This window comes from Clupea harengus, chromosome 13, assembly GCF_900700415.2.
Source record: "Clupea harengus chromosome 13, Ch_v2.0.2, whole genome shotgun sequence".
Taxonomy (NCBI): Eukaryota; Metazoa; Chordata; class Actinopteri; order Clupeiformes; family Clupeidae; genus Clupea; species Clupea harengus.
In genome coordinates this window covers 29,416,956-29,436,040 of record NC_045164.1, presented here as the reverse complement: position 1 = coordinate 29,436,040, position 19,085 = coordinate 29,416,956, and the positions used below count along the sequence as shown (strand labels likewise).

The window sequence follows — 19,085 nt, the reverse complement described above, 5'->3', positions numbered from 1 at the left end:
ACGCTGGAATTTTTTTAATTATATAGTCCTCGTAATTAAATACCATTAATATCAACCTTTTGCCTGCATTTGTCATCGTCCCACTGTTCCCATACACACATACACATGTACCGTAAATCCTCAAATAAAGACCGGGATTCAATTAGAGGCCGGGCTTCAGATAGTAGCCGGGGGCGTGGTCGATACGGACAAATAAAGGCCGGGCCCCGTATACAGGCCGGGGGTAAAATAAGGTACCGGTAGCCTATTTTACTGTAGCCTACCAGCATCAGTCCATCAGCACAAAGCAGACATCACAATTGAATTGAATGCATTTCATAAATACATGTTCATGTTAATTGAATCCTGGTCTTTATTTGAGGATTTACGGTACGTTAGTATTGTGATACCATACTAAGACTGTAGCATAGTGGTACAACTAGAGTTTACCATTATTTTACAAATTTTTTTTATTTATTTATTTTATTTTATTTTTTATGTTTCAAATATGTTTATTGGGAAACACATCGTACAGCAGTGAAATTGGCAATTGACAGCAACATGTTTCCTTTTTCATTTCACAAACAAAAACAACAGAGAAGACAAATGTACACAAACATCACACACCATACAAAAAATTAAATACAAAATACAAAATTAAACCCCACCCAAAACAGACACCCTCCCACCACAACCCCCCCTCCCTTCTCTTACCATAACCCACCCATCCCTCCCTAGGAGTGCATTTCACTTGGGTGTCAATTCAATTCTCTATCAAGATGAGAGATCAAAGTTGCCAATTTTCTGAAGTCCCTCAGCTTGTCTTTCAGAATGAATCTAATTCTCCTCCAATGTAGAGTATCTGTCAAGTCAGTCAGCCAGTGTTTAAAGGAGGGTACCTCTTTCTTTTTCCCAGAGAAGTAGATCAGCTTTTTTGCAGCTATTAGACCGTATGCCAGAGAACGCTGTTGTGCTACATTTAATTTCCTTAGCTCTTCCAGATATTCCAAAATTATTAAAATAGGGTCTGGCTCTATCTGAACTTCAAGATCACAGAAAGAAACCGAAATATTTCGACCCCAATAATATTGAAGTTTGGGGCAAAGAGCATAACTATGTGATAAGGTAGCCTCCATGGACTCACATTTATCACACAAAGGTGAGACTTCTGGAAAAATTTTATGCAATTTGTCTTTGAAAGTGTAGCCTGTGCAGGATTTTAAATTGTATTAAACAGTGTCTGGCATTAATGGAACAGTCGTGGATGTATTTCTAACTCTCCTCCCACACATTAGGAAGTATAACGGCCCCAATCTCTTTTTCCCACTCCTCTTTTATTTTGTCCATTTTGGGAAGGCACATGCTTTGTAGTGTGTCATACAGTTGTGAAATTATGTAACGAGAGTTAGCAAACAGTTTAATAAAACTCTCTAACTTGTCTGCCACTGCCTTCTCAAAGTTAGGAAGATGTGTTCTGACATAGTCTCTAATCTGAAGGTATCTGAAGAACTGATTCTTTGGCAAGTTATATTTCTCTTGGAGTTGTTGGAAAGAAGCAAAAGTCCCTTCTATGTACAGGTTGCCAACATTACAAATTCCTATTTGCTTCCAGGTATTAAAGGTCCCGTCCAGAACAGAGGGAGTGAAGGTGGGGTTTGCTGCTATAGGAAGCAAAAAAGACACTGCATTAAGTTTGAAATGTTTTCTTAGTTGTTTCCATATCCTAATTGTGTCGTGAATGATAGGGTTGTGTTTAAAACAGGTTCTTTTGACTGGTACAGGTGATAGCATAACTGCTCTAATAGAGAATGGTAGGCAATCCTCCCGTTCCATCTCTAGCCCATCGAAGGGTGATGGAGTGTCATCCAACCAGTGTGCAATAGAGCGTATTCCGGTGGCCCAGTAGTATAGAATAAAATTAGGCAGTGCCAGCCCCCCGTTGGTTTTGTGTTTGCAGAGATGGTCCTTTTTTATTCGATGAGACTTGTAGTTCCATATAAAGGGAAGAATAATAGAGTCCAGTTTCCTAAAAAAAGATTTTGTAAGGTATATAGGCAAGTTTTGAAAAAGATAAAGTAGCTGGGGGAGGAAGATCATCTTAATAGCATTTACTCTACCCAACAGGGAGATAGGGAGTGTTCTCCAGAATTGAATATTGTGCTCCAGCTTGTTTAACAGCACAGGGAAGTTAGCCTTGTAAAGAGCGTTATAGTTCTTGGTAATTACTATCCCAGATAGGTTAAGTTGTCCGATATTATATGAAAGGGAAGCTGTTTGAGCCAGTCTTGATCCTCAAATTGTACTGGTAGTAGCTCACTTTTACTCCAGTTAATCTTATACCCAGAAAAAGTACCAAATAAATTAAACATTTTCAGTACTGATGGAATTGTAATCATTGGTTGAGTAACATATAACAAAATGTCGTCTGCGTACAATGATATTGTATTTTTGGTAAACTCTGTGTTGTAGCCATGGATTTCTGGATGTGATCGAATGGTTTCAGCAAGTGGTTCTATGGCTAGCGCAAACAGTAATGGGCTAAGTGGGCATCCCTGCCTAGTACCCCTGCCAAGCTGAAAAGGAGTAGAAAGAGTCCGGTTAGTGAGTATCCTGGCGCAGGGGCCATTGTATAACAGCTTAGTCCAGGACACAAACTTCTCACCGCAGTTGAATTTCTGCAAGACTGCAAATAAGTATGGCCATTCAACCCGGTCGAATGCCTTTTCAGCATCCAAAGTGAGGATAATAAGGTCTTTTTTGGGAAGTCTGGGAGAATGCATGATATTTAGAAGACGTCTAAAGTTGTGGAAGGAGTTTCTATTGGGAATAAACCCAGTTTGGTCAGGATGTACCAACTTACCCATAAAGGCATTAAGTCTTCTGGCCATTGTTTTGGCCAGAATTTTTTGATCTGTGTTTAACAATGATATTGGCCTATATGAGCCCACCTCTTCTAGGTCTTTCCCTTTTTTTGGGAGAAGAATGATGGTGGCTTCAGTCAGCGTCTGAGGCAATACACCATCATCATATGACTGGGTGTATAGTTTGCCTAGGTAGGGGGCCAGCAATCCTCCAAACTTCTTATATATCTCAATGCTAAAACCATCCGGTCCTGGGCTTTTAGCATTTTTCATTGACCCAATGGTTGCTAGTAATTCCTCACATGTAATGTCTGCCTCTAAGGCATCGCGGTCCGTTTGACTTAGTGATGGGAGTTCACATTCGTCTAAAAATGATTGCATTGTTTCAGGTAGAGAAGTTGATTCAGATGTATACAATGTTTCATAGAACTGCCTAAATCTGTCATTAATATCTTTGGGGGAGGTAAGGATATTACCTGAGCCTGACTTAATTCTGTGGATAGTCCTGTCATTTTCAAGTTTTCGCAGTTGCCTTGCTAATAATTTATGTGGTTTGTCTCCGAATTCAAAATATCTCTGTTTTGTGAAGATAAAGGCTCTGCAAATTCTATCTGATAATATTTTGTTAAGTTTGTATTTAAGGGTTGAGATTTTTGTATGTTTTTCTGAAGAGGGTTGCTGGGCATTCTCTATGTCTAACTGATGGATTTCTTTCTCAAGTTCTAGCTGTATTGCTTTGTTGCGCTTCTTGAGAGAAGATTGGAAAGAAATAATGCACCCTCTCAAATAAGCCTTACAAGCTTCCCATAGTAGTGTAGGAGAGGTATCATTTTTATCATTGGTTTCAAAATATATCTTAATGTTTGATTCTAGGTATTCACAGAACTTTGCATCTGTGGTAAGCTGGGGGTTAAATCTCCAGCTTCTCTGGATAGGCACATTTTCACCAAGCTTTAGTGAAAATGATACTGGACTGTGGTCAGAAATAATAATATTGTGATATTTTGCATTATAGGAAAGTGGTAATAGTTTGCCATCAACTAAGAAAAAGTCAATTCTAGTATAGACATTATGTACTTTGGAATGAAAGGAATACTCTCTTCCAGTAGCATTAGAAATCCGCCATACATCAGAGACATTCATGTTTTCAATATAGGATTTCAAAAGGTTGCATGCCTTGGAAGGTTCCACCCTCTGTGTAGAAGACCTATCCAAATAAGTGTCCAAACTAAGTTAAAATCGCCACCAATTATTAGATTAGTACTAGAAATATCTGGTATCAGATTTAAAACCTTTCTAAAAAATTCAGGGTCATCGTTGTTTGGTCCGTAAACATTCAGTAGGGTTATTGGAGTAGAATGGATTTCCCCCACGACTATGACATATCTCCCGTCCCTGTCTACTATTGTAGATAGGTGCTTAAAAGGAACTCCCCTACGAATTAAAATGGCCGTGCCTCTAGCCTTTACTGAAAAGTTTGAGTGGTATATATGTTGTATCCACCTACACCTGAGCCTAGCATGTGAGTCGTTCTTCAGGTGCGTTTCTTGTAAGAAAATAATGTCAACTTGTAGTGATTTAAGGTGTGCAAGCACTTTGCCTCTTTTGACAGGTTCGTTAATACCATTTACATTCCAAGAACAAAATGTTATATCATCCCTCCTCTTCTCTTTAACTGTTTTGTTGTGCATCATGTAAGCTGATTAAGGCATCTGTCCTTAGACTCTCTCCTCTCTCCGTTGGGTGTATGTAACCACAAGCTAAACGACACTCCATCCTCCCTCCCACCCTTTCCCATTCCCCTCCCGCCCTTTCCCGTTCCCCTCCCACTCCAAATACACTTACACATAAAAAACAAAAAATAATAATAATAATAATAAAGAATAACATTGATAGTTTAAGCAATTCTACTCTCTCTAAACCGAGAATGACTCCAACTCTAGCAACCAACAGTGGTTGAAACTCTTTATCCTACTGTAGCTAGTAGCTCTACAGTTATAAAACTTGTAACAAAACCTGTTTTTGGTCTCAAAATAAAGATTATGCATCTTCCATTAAGTAAAATTAGAAGGATATGTAACACTCCAAAGTTTTAGCAGATCCTATTCAAATAAACATACAACTCCAAGGCTTATACTTTGAAAAACACAAACTCTGGCCTATAGTAATCCAAACTGTTACATTCTTAAACTCTCAAATTCAGTCACCATTCTATCAAAGTCAAATTGTTACCCTTGAGTGTGATTATGAATGTGTGCCTGGGCCTATTGTGTAGGCTTACTTGTCCATGGATGACTCACCACAATATCCCCTGTTGTCATTTACCAATAGACTCTCATAAATGAATGCGCCATGCTTTGAAGTGAGTGTCTCATTTGTGGCCCTGGCCGAAGTGACGTTCAGCATATAGACGGGCCTCCTTGGGGTCTGTGAATGTGGTCTCGTTCCCGTTGTGCGTCACTCTCAGCTTGGCTGGGTATAAGAGTCCGAATTTGACTCCAGGCTGGTCTCGCAGCAAATTCCTGGCTGGAGTGAAGGCAGCTCGGCGTTTAACTACTTCAGATGGAAAGTCTCTGAAAACTTGAATTTGCTGTCCTTGATAAATGAGGCGTTTGGTCTTCATAACCTTCTGCAATATGTCCTCCAGAGCATGGCAGTAGTGCACCCTTAAAATCAGATGTCGAGGTGGCCCATTACCACTGGGGCGCTCGCGGAGGGCTCTGTGTGCTCGGTCTATCACTGGTTTTTCATCCAGCTTTAAAACGTCCATAAGCAGTTGTGCCACGAAGTCCCTGGTTTTCTGACCATTTTCCTCCCCCTCTTTAACTCCAGCAATTCTCAGATTTTGTCGTTTAGACCGTCCCTCCAAGTCCAAACATTTTGCTGAAAGTTGTTCAACTTGGCTATGTAATTGCTTTACCCTAGCTTCGAGTTCCACAACTGTGTCTGAGGTAACATTAGCTGACTCACCTAAACTTTCCAAAGTTTCATTTTGGGTGTCTAATCGAGCATTTACTGCGAAAAATGCAGTGTCGCTTTCTGTTTTCAGAGCGGCATTTCACCTCTCAAAGTTGTACTCACGTCAGCAATCTTTTCGTCAATTTTGTCGCAAATGTCTGACTTGGCTTGGGATAATTCCGCTTGCAGTGATGCTATAGCGGCCAATACCGCTTGGTTGTCAGCACTCTGCACGCTCGCCTCCCGGTTACCCTTTCCACTCTGGTTCAGTGCTTCAGTCGGGCCTCCTTCGTCGTTCGACTCAGCCTTGGACTGTCCTCTTTGCTTCGGCATTTTAACTAAACAGCAGGTACTAGGAGTGTTTAAGATGCAAAATCCAAAAAACGTTCGATTCAAAATTGCATAGGTTTTGTTTTAAATGTAATTTTAACATGAAATCTGTAGGAGCTACAGCAAGGCGCGTCTTATCTCCTCATCGCTCAACAGCGCCCCCCCATTATTTTACTAATTTGATTATAAAATATTAAATACTAAACCTAATCATTATTACATTTTATGACGCTGATTTAATTAAACTAATATAACAACCCCGTTTCACCTATAATATGTAACTAAAACAGAATGTTCTATAAACCACAGATAATATATATATATAACTTCAACGGAAAGTTCTATAAAGCACAGATAATATAAACTGTGTATATTTATATTATATATTCTATCCTCATACACTTGCTCTGTAATCAGTCCCATAAATAACAGAATGTGTGGTAGGAATTATCAATGGTTTATTATTAATGTGTTAATTATGTTGTCTGTGTTGTTTTTGTGTTTTAGGGTTGTTGAGATTTTGCAGGTAACCATGGATATAATACTTGAAAAGAAGATCATTCTATCCGAGATCCTGTCTGCTGAAACGGCTTTTATTCTCCAACATGTTCAGCAGAACAAACTCATCACAGATCGTGACTACAGGGCTCTTAAAAGCCTTCCTCAAAACACTGAGAAGACATCTGGTGAAGTGCTGGATAAACTGAGAGACAAGGGGGAAGATTCCTGTCAGAAGTTCATAGTCTTGCTGAAGCACCAGTGTGTGTTGGAGCAATATCCAAGACTGAGAAATGTTTTCCCAGATCTCAGACAAGGTATCTCCCTCTCTCTGTCTCTCTCTCTCTCCCCCCCCCCCCCTCTCTCTCTCTCTCTCTCTCTCCCTCCCTCCCCCTCCTCTCTCTCTCTCTCTCTCTCTCTCTCTCTCTCTCTCTCTCCTCTCAAATTCAAAAGAGCTTTATTGGCATGACAAAAATTTCAATTCATATTGCCAAAGCATACAGTACATATTAAAAAGAAAAAAAAAAGTCCAATATCACCTAAAGACAGACACAACACACACACACACACACACACACACAGGGGAGTGTAAACATCAGATGTGTATTATAGCGTAAGCTCCAGGTAATGCTAGTCACACACGTACACACACACACACACACACACACACACACACAGGGGAGGGTGAACATCAGATGTGTATTATAGCGTTAGCTCCAGGTAATGCTAGTCCTGGGGTGCTGCTGAGCAGGTCTTCTTTCTGTTTGATGCCTTGACAGGAGAGGACCCAGAAGAGGCTGCAAGTGAATTCTCTCCTGAGGCTAAGTATGCGAAGATTGTAGCTCAGGATGGAAGCCATGTCTCAGCTCCAGTCCTGACACGAAGTTTAGTTCAGGGAAACATCAACATCAACTCACACAATCATTATCATGGTAAGATAAAGACATTAGATTCAACAGTAATGTCCTGGTTTGAGTGTTAATATAAAATACATGTTTGATCTGCAGTGCTGACACAAACACTCTCACACACACACAGACACACTCATTAAGTCAATCGCACACTCAAACTCACACACACACACACACACACACACACACACACACACACAGGGAGTGTGAACATCAGATGTATTATAGCGTTAGCTCCAGGTAATGCTAGTCCTGGGGTGCTGCTGAGCAGGGCACACTGGTCAGTGACATGTAGGGTAGAGGTCAACATAAACCCTGGACACAGTATGACTCCATTCAGTGAAGCCCAGTTGTGTAGAATCATGCCAACTGTTCTAGACAGTAAGCAGCATGCAAACCATGAGTAGGAGTAGGAGAGAACATCCACACTCACACACACACACTCAGACACACACACACACACACACACACACTCACACAAATCATGAGTAGGAGTAGGAGAGAACATCCACACTCACACACAGTCAGACACCCACACACACACACACACACACACACACACACACAAACACACAAACACACAAACCATGAGTAGGAGTAGGAGAGACCATCCACACACACACACACACACACAAACCATGAGTAAGAGCAGAGATGGATTTTGATACAAAATACAAAATACAAAATACCCCTCAAATAAATGTATTAAAATAAAATACAAAATACTGGTGCCAGAAAATGTAACAAAATATGTAATGTATTTTGTATTTAAAATATAGGAAATACTTTTTCTGGATTTTCCGTTTTCTCACAGTTTGGTATAGCAGAGCATTCAGGTTTGGGCTATATAATGTACACAAAGCTCTGGTGAACCCCACAAAAAGGAAGAACAGTCACAGAATGTCAGTGTAACTAAGCAAAGCTATTAAAAGACAACAACTTGATTGATTATGTGTATATATTAGTGCTGTCAAACGATTAAAATATTTAATCGCGATTAATCACATTTATGTCATAGTTAACTCGATTAATCGCAACTTTTTATCTATTCTAAATGTCCCTTCATTTATTTAGTTTCCATCATTTTATTTTTATTTTAATGCCCTTATCAACATGGAAAAGTGGATTGGCTTGCTTTATGCAAATGTTTTATTTTATTGAAAACCAATATTGCCAAACAGGGCGGTACAAAATAAAATTATAAAGTGCACATTTTAGGTAAACAAGGAGTCAGCCTATAGTGCAGTTAAACCATGGCTTAATATTTTCTTTTTTTCAAGTTCGCTGGGAACATAGCAGTCAGGCCTCTTATTTCAGAAACATTGAACCGTAACAGTTAGGTTACCAATAAAAGGTAAGCCTACTACTTCTTTGCTTTCAGCCAGCTGCCTGTTGACATTTTCAGACAACAGTGAAGCTCGCTTCTTTTGCACAACACAACTTTTAAAAGTAAACTTTCCATTCAGAAGCTTTTTATCATCCATTTCGCCGTATCGCGCTCACTATTCACTCAAACCATAACGTTAGCCTACTACACAGTTTGCGAGGCCAAAAAGAATGTTAATCTAAAAAATAAAATAAAAAAAATAAAAAAATCGCGTTAATCTCGCGATAAAAAAAATTAACGGCGTTAAAATGGGTTTGCGTTAACGCCGTTAATAACGCGTTAAACTCACAGCACTAGTATATATATTTTTGCAGGCAGCAGCTGTGTGACTCATGTTTTCACAAAACAGGGCTCTCGATGCAATCTCTATGGCTTCCGGGAGGGCTCGCCCCACCGTGCTTTCGTCATACGTAATTGCGTGTAAGGACGTCATACGTCTTTGATCAAGTCACAGGCCGTGTGTATTACCGCGCACTTGCACACTTCAAACATTGACTTTCAGTGCTTAGGGCGTTCACACTGACAGAACCAGCAGAATTCAGGGCACTGAAAGTACCCGGATGGCGCACTGCAAACGGTCAAAAAATGCAGTGTGAAACGATGGACACTACTCGCCCTAAACGGGCGCCATCTTAGCTACTTAGCGGAAAAGGAGGAGCCCTTTCGGCAGCTTTTCAGTTTGGAAAGTTGGCTGACTGACGCTTCGCAAATCACTTCAACCATAATTGCTGGTTACAATAACAGTATTATCTGATAGTACAGTGTCTATTTCTCGGTAACTTTAAAAAAATCTAAGCGAGAAAACGCTTGAATGTACATTTCCATACAAAACACGGCTGTCAGCGGAATTTGGTCCGCCATCTTTGTTTAAAATTTCCAGTTGGCCGGAGGAAGCTGGCGCACAGATTTATGGGTAAAAGGCTTGCACATTTGTGTCCGTCAGTGTTCCATTCAGTGTTGCCAACTTAGCGACTTTGTCGCTTTATCTGGCGACTTTCCAGACCGCCTTGGAGACTTTATCAGCAAAAAGCGACTAGCGACAAATCTAGTGACTTTTTTCTGTCATTATTATTGGATTATTGTGTTGACAAAGCACTGAAAAAGCATCTCACATATCCCGTTCTGCAGTTCACGTTACAACCGATATCACGAGAGCTGAGTACAGAGAGGGCTGTCGCCATCTCCTCTCCACTCACACAGCGCCTGCGCGGCTAGTCTGACTAGATAGCAGCAAAATATTAGAGCTTTGTATTCGCGGGCGAAATATTCGAACTTTGTATTCGCGCGAAAATTGTACCTCTCCCAGAATTGCATAATGTGCGCATGCGCAGCTTATTTGCATATTATGCAAATTAGTTGATTACGTCATCTAGCAACTTCTGGCGACTTTTGGGAGAGCTAACAGCTACTTTCCTTACAGAAAAGTTGGCAACACTGGTTCCATTTGAGACAACACTAATCAGCGAGGGAACGCACTACAGATGTAAGTGCTTATGGTGCACTACGCATTGTATTGAAGAGGCATATCAGACGGTCTAGTGGTAGAATCCGACAGAAAAAAAATCTCCTTCTGCCTAAACACTGGAGAAAGTATTTTGAGTATTTTAAATACAAAATTACTCCACTCTAAAGTATTTTGTTACAAATTACGTTAGATTTTTTATCGGCCCTATCAAATACAAATTACAAAATACTCAAAGTGATTGAAATACGTATTTCAAATACAAGTAATTGAAATACTGCCCATCTCTGAGTAAGAGTAGGAGAGAACATCCACACTCAGACACACACACACACACACACACACACACACACACACAAACCATGAGTAGGAGTAGGAGAGACCATCCTCTCCAACCCAGTAGTGTCTCTGGTCAAGCCCAGAAATGTGCTTTTGGGAAAACTGTTCCAGTGGATGTCCACCTCATCCTCTTCATCCTCTTTATTCCCTGAAGGTCCTGGGGTTCCTGCTCCGGTAACACCACCACAGGACACTGGTAAATTCAGATTTTATTTATCATTATATTAAATTGAAACTGAAAAAATAATAGTCAATGTTGTTTATAAAATTGTTCTTTTGTAGATCCTATCTCCAAAATAAATGAATACAAGACATCCATCTGCTCCTCATATAAAAAAGTGAAGGAGTATAATTCTGGACCTGGTGAGAATGTGCTGCTGGCTGACCGCTACACTGAGCTGCTGATCCTTGAGAAAAACAGAAAGCAGAGAGAAAGAGAGGAGGAGATCCGTTGTAGAGGAGAAGATCACCAGCAGGTCTTAAAAACCAGGGCCAGTGAAGCGTACGAGAGAATCACTGTTGACCAGTTGTTCAAACCCGATAAAGATGGAGATGTTCCAAAGGCAGTCATTCTCCAGGGCCACTCTGGATATGGCAAATCCTTCACTGCTCAGAAGATCATGTACGACTGGGCCTCAGGAAAAGTATTCAAAGACCTGTTCAACCTTGTTCTTCACCTTAAATGCAAAGAGCTTAATGACATCTCAGAGGCATGCAGTCTGGTGGATCTCCTGAGCTACTGTCCAAGCTTCACCAGTGAGACAGCAGAGGTGCTGAAGGACTCAAACATGAAAGTGCTCTTCCTCATTGATGGCTTTGATGAGCTCAAGTTCTCATTTGAGAAAACTAGCACAGTGCCACTTAAAGACCCTTTCAGAGAAGCTCCTGTTGAGGCCACTCTGAGTGCTCTGCTGAAGGGGCTTCTCCTGCCTGAGTGCTTCCTGCTGGTCACCACCAGGTCCACTGCTTCAGACAAACTGAGCAAGCTGCTCAGTGGTTCTCAGCGTTTCACTGACATCCTAGGCTTCACTGAGGAGGGGGTGAATAAGTACTTCCAGAAGTTTTTCAAAGAAGAACTGCTAGCAAAGAAAGCATTCGACTGTGTGAGGACCAACGAGACTTTGTACACTGCCTGCTTCATCCCCGTAATCTGCTGGATCATCTGCACAGTTTTCAGGGAGCAAGAAGAAGAAGGCAAGGACATCACTAAGGAACTAGAAACATCCACCTCTATATTTGTGCACTTTGTGTCCACTCTGCTGGATCATCACTGCCAGGGTTTGAGTCAGCCTGCTGAGGAAACTCTGCTGAGGAGCCTGGGCCAGCTGGCAGAGAGAGGGTTACAGGAACATCAGGTCCTGTTTGATGAGAAGAGTTTGTCTGAGGCTTTCCCTGATCCATCACAAGCAACCAAACACAATCCTTTTCTCGGCAAATTCTTGCAAAAGAAGAAAGTCAAACAGGAAACGATGTACAGTTTCATGCATCTGAGCTTCCAGGAGTTCTTCGCTGCTCGCCAGTACCTGATGGTGGAGAATAAGAAAGAGGCACTTGACAAACTACAGGAGTTGTTAAGAAACGTTAAACGTTTTAACCCTGTTATTCAATTCCTTTTTGGGCTTTCAAACAGAGACATTTACCCACACCTGAAAAAGCAGTCCTGGCCATCTATTCAAGATCATCTGCAGGATTGGCTTCTTAGCGTTTTGAAAAGTGACAGAATATATATACTCCATTGTCTCTATGAGCTCCATGAGGAGGAGTTTGTAAGGAGAGCCATGGGAGTCTGGGGTGAGATTGAGTTTGACTCCATTCCCCTGACGAGGACAGACTGCTGGGTGCTGCTGTACTGCCTGCAGTGTTGCCTGACCATCAGAAGCCTGAAGCTCTATTACTGCAACATAACAGCAGAGAAGCTGAGGATGCTGCAGCCTGCACTGAGCAGGTGTGAGGAGCTGGGGTGAGTGTGAGTGTGAGTGTGTGTGAGTGTGTGTGTGTGTGTGTGTGTGTGTGTTTGGCGCTGAGGATGCTGCAGCCTGCACTGAGCAGGTGTCAGGAGCTGGGGTGAGTGTGTCTCTGAAGAGAGAAATGTGTCTTCAGATGGCATAATATACATTTATATCAGGCGACCAAGATTAGCACAATATTATACAGATTGCCTTCCATAATATGTGAGAACTAGAATGGATATTTTCACAAACCACTACAACACCTTCCAATCATTTCACCACAAGTATAACTGTGCAACAATTCAAGAGGTGATCAAAGAGAACCAAAAGTAAATTGTTTCATCAGAGTCAAATAGACCTTTATGCTACTTTGAGTATTTTTATAATATTCCCCAAAAAATTAATATACAAAAGAGATTTGATACCAGGTGAGGATATGAGTAATGAGTAATATCATGCTCGGTATCAAAACAGTTGTGCTCTTTTCCTGAGCCTTTGACTTGTTAACTGATCTGTTGCTGTAAACATATTCATTATAACATGTCACACCAGCCAGTGGATTTGGATGTGAGTAATTCTACTCATGGGGTACTCTGGCCATGTGGAAACATCTGGCCATCAGTGTTTTCATACGTTCAGCTTCATCTGTGTGTCGTGCTGTGGTCTGTTTGTGTGAGAGCTGATCTGTTGTGGTTGAATGGTCTGATGGCTGTCTTCATGTTGTTAAAAGGTTAACTGTGGTGAGGCTGTCAGATGCTGATGTTGGTGTCCTGATCTCAGCTCTGGGGGAGGGGAAGATCCTGACTGATCTGATGTAATCATTTTACATTTGTGATTTATGATTATATATAACTTGTACAACTTCTATCTTTTTAACTCTACATTAGGTAGAGCAAAAATAGTGTGTTCCTTGTGTTATATGCTTGTTGTCTTCCCTTCTGTTTGTGCCGTCCAGGACTGAATCCAGTTTCTACCCAGTTTAGCTTTGCAGTGTTGGGGAGTAACATTAACAAATCTGCCATCCTGTCTTCCTTAGACAAAGTTGATTTTAATAACAAACAGGTCAGGGTTAATTAAAGTAAAGAGAACATGAACACACATGTATAATGTGTGAGTGCATAATAAAGAGACCAGAAGAGAGAGATTGAGATTGGTCAGTATGTGCTCATTCACAGCGTGGAAGAGAGCGACCTCTCACCTGAGAATGTGGAGCAGGTCCTCAGTGCTCTCTCCAGGCAAAAGTCTGTGGGTGGCGTCCATCTGTCTGTGACGACCTTCACTGGCACCACCGCAGCCTTGTGCTTGGACTTCATTCAGAACACAGAGACGTGCCGTCGGCTGAAGTGAGAACAGCAAGATTACTCAAATTAACTGATTATCATAGCAGTCAAGGTTGATTACCTGAAAGGTGCTGAACTAATGGTGCGTGCGTGCGTGCGTGCGTGCGTGCGTGCGTGCGTGCGTGCGTGCGTGCGTGCGTGCGTGCGTGCGTGAGTGTGTGAGTGTGTGTGTGTGTGTGTGTGTGTGTGTACTATTTGGTATATTTCTATCTTTTGTTAGTGTACTCTGATAGGTGGGAACCAACTCTGTGTTTGTTCAATAATTGGTCAGTCCCCATTGACTGTGTTCTGATTTGCAGGCTTGAGGAGGATTCATGGGATGAGGAGGAGTTCTGGTCACCCTCCTTTCTCTCTGTGGACAAACACTCCGAAGGCCTCAGGTAAAACCTCCCTTCATGAGAAGCTTCACTGTCTGTGTTAATGGTGTTGTATGTAAACATTACAGGTTGCACCTGAAGAGTGAGCATTGGTATGTGTAAAATACTAAACTAAGCCCTCATGTGCCTGTGTTTCAGGCTGGATGTAAAATCTCTATTGCCTTCTATAATATGTTAGAACTAGAATAGATATTTTCACACATCACTAAAACACCTTGCAATCATTTCATCACAAGTATGACTTATTGTGAGGTACAACAATACAAGAGGTGATCAAAGAGAAGAAAAACTGAATTGTTTCTTCAGTCAAGTGCCAGATAGACATTTTATGCAACCTTGAGTATTGTTGTACCCATTGGGCTCTTAAATGAAACCCAGCAAAGATGGATTTCATACCAGTTGAGGATATAAGTCATTCTGAAAGGAAGTATTAGTCTTGAGATTTTACACTCTGTATCAGGCACCAGTCTACTGTTTTTTCACACATTGAAGAATTCACCGTCTCAACATTTTCCTTTCATGCTCTGTATCAAAACAGTTCTGCTCTTTTCCTGAGCCTTTGACTTGTTAACTGATCTGTTGCTGTAATCATATTCAGTAGAAAATGTCACACCAGCCAGTGGATTTGGATGTGAGTAATTCTACTCATGGGGTACTCTGGCCATGTGGAAACATCTGGCCATCAGTGTTTTCATACGTTCAGCTTCATCTGTGTGTCGTGCTGTGGTCTGTTTGTGAGAGAGCTGATCTGTTGTGGTTGAATGGTCTGATGGCTGTCTTCATGTTGTTGAAAGGTTAAATGTGGAGAGGCTGTCAGATGCTGATGTTGGTGTCCTGATCTCAGCTCTGGGGGAGGGGAAGATCCTGACTGAACTGAAGTAATCATTTTACATTTGTGATTTATGATTATATATAACTTGTACAACTTCTATCTTTTTAACTCTACATTATGTAGAGCAAATATAGTGTGTTCATTGTGTTATATGCTTGTTGTCTTCCCTTCTGTTTGTGCTGTCCAGGACTGAATCCAGTTTCTACCCAGTTTAGCTTTGCAGTGTTGGAGAGTAACATTAACAAATCTGCCATCCTGTCTTCTTTAGACCTAGTTGATCTTAATAACAAACGGGTCAGGGTTAATTAAAGTAAAGAGAACATGAACACACATGTATAATGTGTGAGTGCATAATAAAGAGACCAGAAGAGAGAGATTGAGATTGGTCTGTATGTGCTCATTCACAGCGTGGGTTCCAGCCTCTCACCTGAGAGTGTGGAGATGGTCCTCAGTGTTCTCTCCAGGCAAAAGTCTGTGGGTGAAGTCCATCTGTATGTGACGACCATCACTGGCACCACCGCAGCCCTGTGCTTAGACTTCATGCAGAACACAGACATGTGCCCTCACCTGACGTGAGAACAGCAAGATTACTCAAATTAACTGATTATCATAGCAGTCAAGGTTGATTACCTGAAAGGTGCTGAACTAATGGTGCGTGCGTGCGTGTGTGTGTGTGTGTGTGTGTGTGTGTGTGTGTGTGTGTGTGTGTGTGTGTGTGTGTGTGTGTGTGTGTGTGTGTGTGTGTGTGTGTGTGTGTGTGTGTGTGTGTACTATTTGGTATATTTCTATCTTTTGTTAGTGTACTCTGATAGGTGGGAACCAACTCTGTGTTTGTTCAATAATTGGTCAGTCCCCATTGACTCTGTGTTCTGATTGGCAGGCTTAATGAGGATTCATGGTCACCCTCCTCTCTCTCTGTGGACAAAGACTCCAGAGGCCTCGGGTAAAACCTCCCTTCATGAAAAGCTTCACTGTCTGTGTTAATGGTGTTGTATGTAAACGTTACAGGTTGCACCTGAAGAGTGAGCATTGGTATGTGTAAAATACTAAACTAAGCCCTCATGTGCCTGAGTTTCAGGCTGGATGTAAAATCACTATTGCCTTCTATAATATGTTAGAACTAGAATAGATATTTTCACACAGCACTAAAACACCTTGCAATCATTTCATCACAAGTATGACTTATTGTGAGGTACAACAATACAAGAGGTGATCAAAGAGAAGAAAAACTGAATTGTTTCTTCAGTCAAGTGCCAGATAGACATTTTATGCAACCTTGAGTATTGTTGTACCCATTGGGCTCTTAAATGAAACCCAGCAAAGAAGATGGATTTCATACCAGTTGAGGTTATAAGCAATTCGAAGGAAGTATTAGAGTCTTGAGATTTTACACTCTGTATCAGGCACCAGTCTACTGTTTTTTCACACATTGAAGAATTCACCGTCTCAACATTTTCCTTTCATGCTCTGTATCAAAACAGTTCTGCTCCTTTCCTGAGCCTTTGACTTGTTAACTGATCTGTTGCTGTAATCATATTCAGTAGAAAATGTCACACCAGCCAGTGGATTTGGATGTGAGTAATTCTACTCATGGGGTACTCTGGCCATGTGGAAACATCTGGCCATCAGTGTTTTCATACGTTCAGCTTCATCTGTGTGTCGTGCTGTGGTCTGTGTGTGAAAGAGCTGATCTGTTGTGGTTGAATGGTCTGATGGCTGTCTTCATGTTGTTGAAAGGTTATCTGTGGAGAACCTGTCAGATGATGATGTTGGTGTCCTGATCTCAGCTCTGGGGGAGGGGAAGATCCTGACTGAACTGAGGTAATGATTTTAAATTTTGTAATTTGTTATTATATTGAACTTGTACAATTTCTATCTTTTCAACTCTACATTAGGTGGAGCAAATATAGTTTGTTCCTTGTGTTATATGCTTGTTGTCTTCCCTTCTGTTTGTGCTGTCCAGGACTGAATCCAGTTTCTACCCAGTTTAGCTTTGCAGTGTTGGGGATTAACATTAACAAATATGCCATCCTGTCTTCCTTAGACATAGTTGATCTTAATAACAAACGGGTCAGGGTTAATTAAAGTAAAGAGAACATGAACACACATGTATAATGTGTGAGTGCATAATAAAGAGACCAGAAGAGAGAGATTGAGATTGGTCTGTATGTGCTCATTCACAGAGTGGAAGAGAGCAGCCTCTCACCTGAGAGTGTGGAGCAGGTCCTCAGTGCTCTGTCCAGACAAAAGTCTGTGGGTGAAGTCTATCTGTCTGTGACGACCATCACTGGCACCACCGCAGCCTTGTGCTTGGACTTCATTCAGAACACAGAGACGTGCCGTAACCTGACGTGAGAACATCAAGATTACTCAAATTATCTGATTATCATAGCAGTCAAGGTTGAGTAACTACAAGGTGCTGAACTGATGTGTTTGTGCGTGTGTGTGTGTGTGTGTGTGTGTGTGTGTACTATTTGGTATATTTCTATCTTTTGTTAGTGTACTCTGATAGGCGAGAACCAACTCTCTGTTTGTTCTTTGATTGGTCAGTCCCCATTGACTCTGTGTTCTGATTGGCAGGATTAAGGATAAGTCAAGGCCACCCTCCTCTCTCTCTGTGGACAAAGACTCCAGAGGCCTCGGGTAAAACATCCCTTCATGAGAAGCTTCACTGTCTGTGTTAATGGTGTTGTATGTAAACGTTACAGGTTGCACCTGAAGAGTGAGCATTGTTATGTGTAAAATACTAAACTAAGCCTTCATGTGCCTGTGTTTCAGGCTGGTGGTGAATTCACTGTTGTCTTCCACAATGTCTCCTGCTTCACTTACCGTGTCACTAGCCGACAACCCAACCAGTGGCAGCTTTACTGACTTCATCCACAAGTTTCGCGATGTCACAGGATTGAGGGCAAAGTAAGACCCTAAAGAAATACTAAAATAAAACATATTTTCCACACATGGGTGTCTGGTATTATTCAGTCATGTTTTTTGTGTGTTTGTGTTGAAGTCCACATAGGTCTCCAGATGACTGTATGGGTGTTCTTGAGTCCTTCACTGACTGGTGCACTCTGCCTGATCTGGAGAAGGTGGAGTTGAAGGTGAGATGCCTGACTGAGAGCTGGGCCCACTGGACCCTCAACCTCATCCACACGTGCCCCACTCTGAAGGAAGTAGAGTAAGAGATACATCATCTTCTGTTTCTGTATGTAGTCTATGCATGGAGGGGTAGTCTGTACGGACACACTGTGTGTGTGTGTGTGTGTGTGTGTGTGTGTGTGTGTGTGTGTGTGTGTGTGTGTGTGTGTGTGTGTGTGTGAGAAAGGATATTGTGTGTGAGAGCGAGAGAGTGAAATATTTAATAAAAAACAGATATTGTATCTAAAGATATTGTATAATTGTGTTATAAATGTATTTGCTTTGGCACCACTGCTTTGAAACAGTCATGCCAATAAAGCTCAACTTAATTGAGGAGGGAGAGGGAGAGGGAGAGGGAGAGAGAAAGAGTATGTGTGAGTGAGTTAGTTTTAATTTAAAAAACAGATGTTATGTGTGAGAAAGTGAGAGTAAAGAAGTATATTTTTATTTTAGGTTACGAGCAGCTTCATCTGAGTTGTATTGGGCTGATGGTCTCTTACTGGAGGAGGGGATCAGTCTTCTGCAGGAGTCCTATAAGCGTCCAGATTGCACTGTGATCCTCAAGGGGTGTGTACTTCTACTGACTGACCTGTCTGTCTGTCTGTCTGTCTGTCTGTCTGTCTGTTGATCTGTCTATCTGTTGGCCACTGTCTGACTGTTGATTAGAAAGCATCTTACCCTCCCTCCACACACACTCACCCACACACACAAAAGGCAAATAACCTCA

The 19,085-nt window shown here is 41.5% G+C and overlaps 1 protein-coding gene across 1 annotated transcript; it reads left to right on the top strand.

Moving 5' to 3' along the window:
* The first annotated feature begins 6,190 nt into the window (after positions 1-6,190).
* Positions 6,191-12,427, top strand: LOC105910536 (NACHT, LRR and PYD domains-containing protein 1 homolog). The gene is made up of 5 exons (XM_031578594.2): positions 6,191-6,943; positions 7,406-7,558; positions 10,880-10,921; positions 11,008-12,272; positions 12,356-12,427. The coding sequence occupies exons 1-5, from the start codon at positions 6,562-6,564 to the stop codon at positions 12,425-12,427; spliced, it is 1,914 nt and encodes a 637-aa protein (XP_031434454.1). The 5' UTR covers positions 6,191-6,561.
* Positions 12,428-19,085: the final 6,658 nt, after the last annotated feature.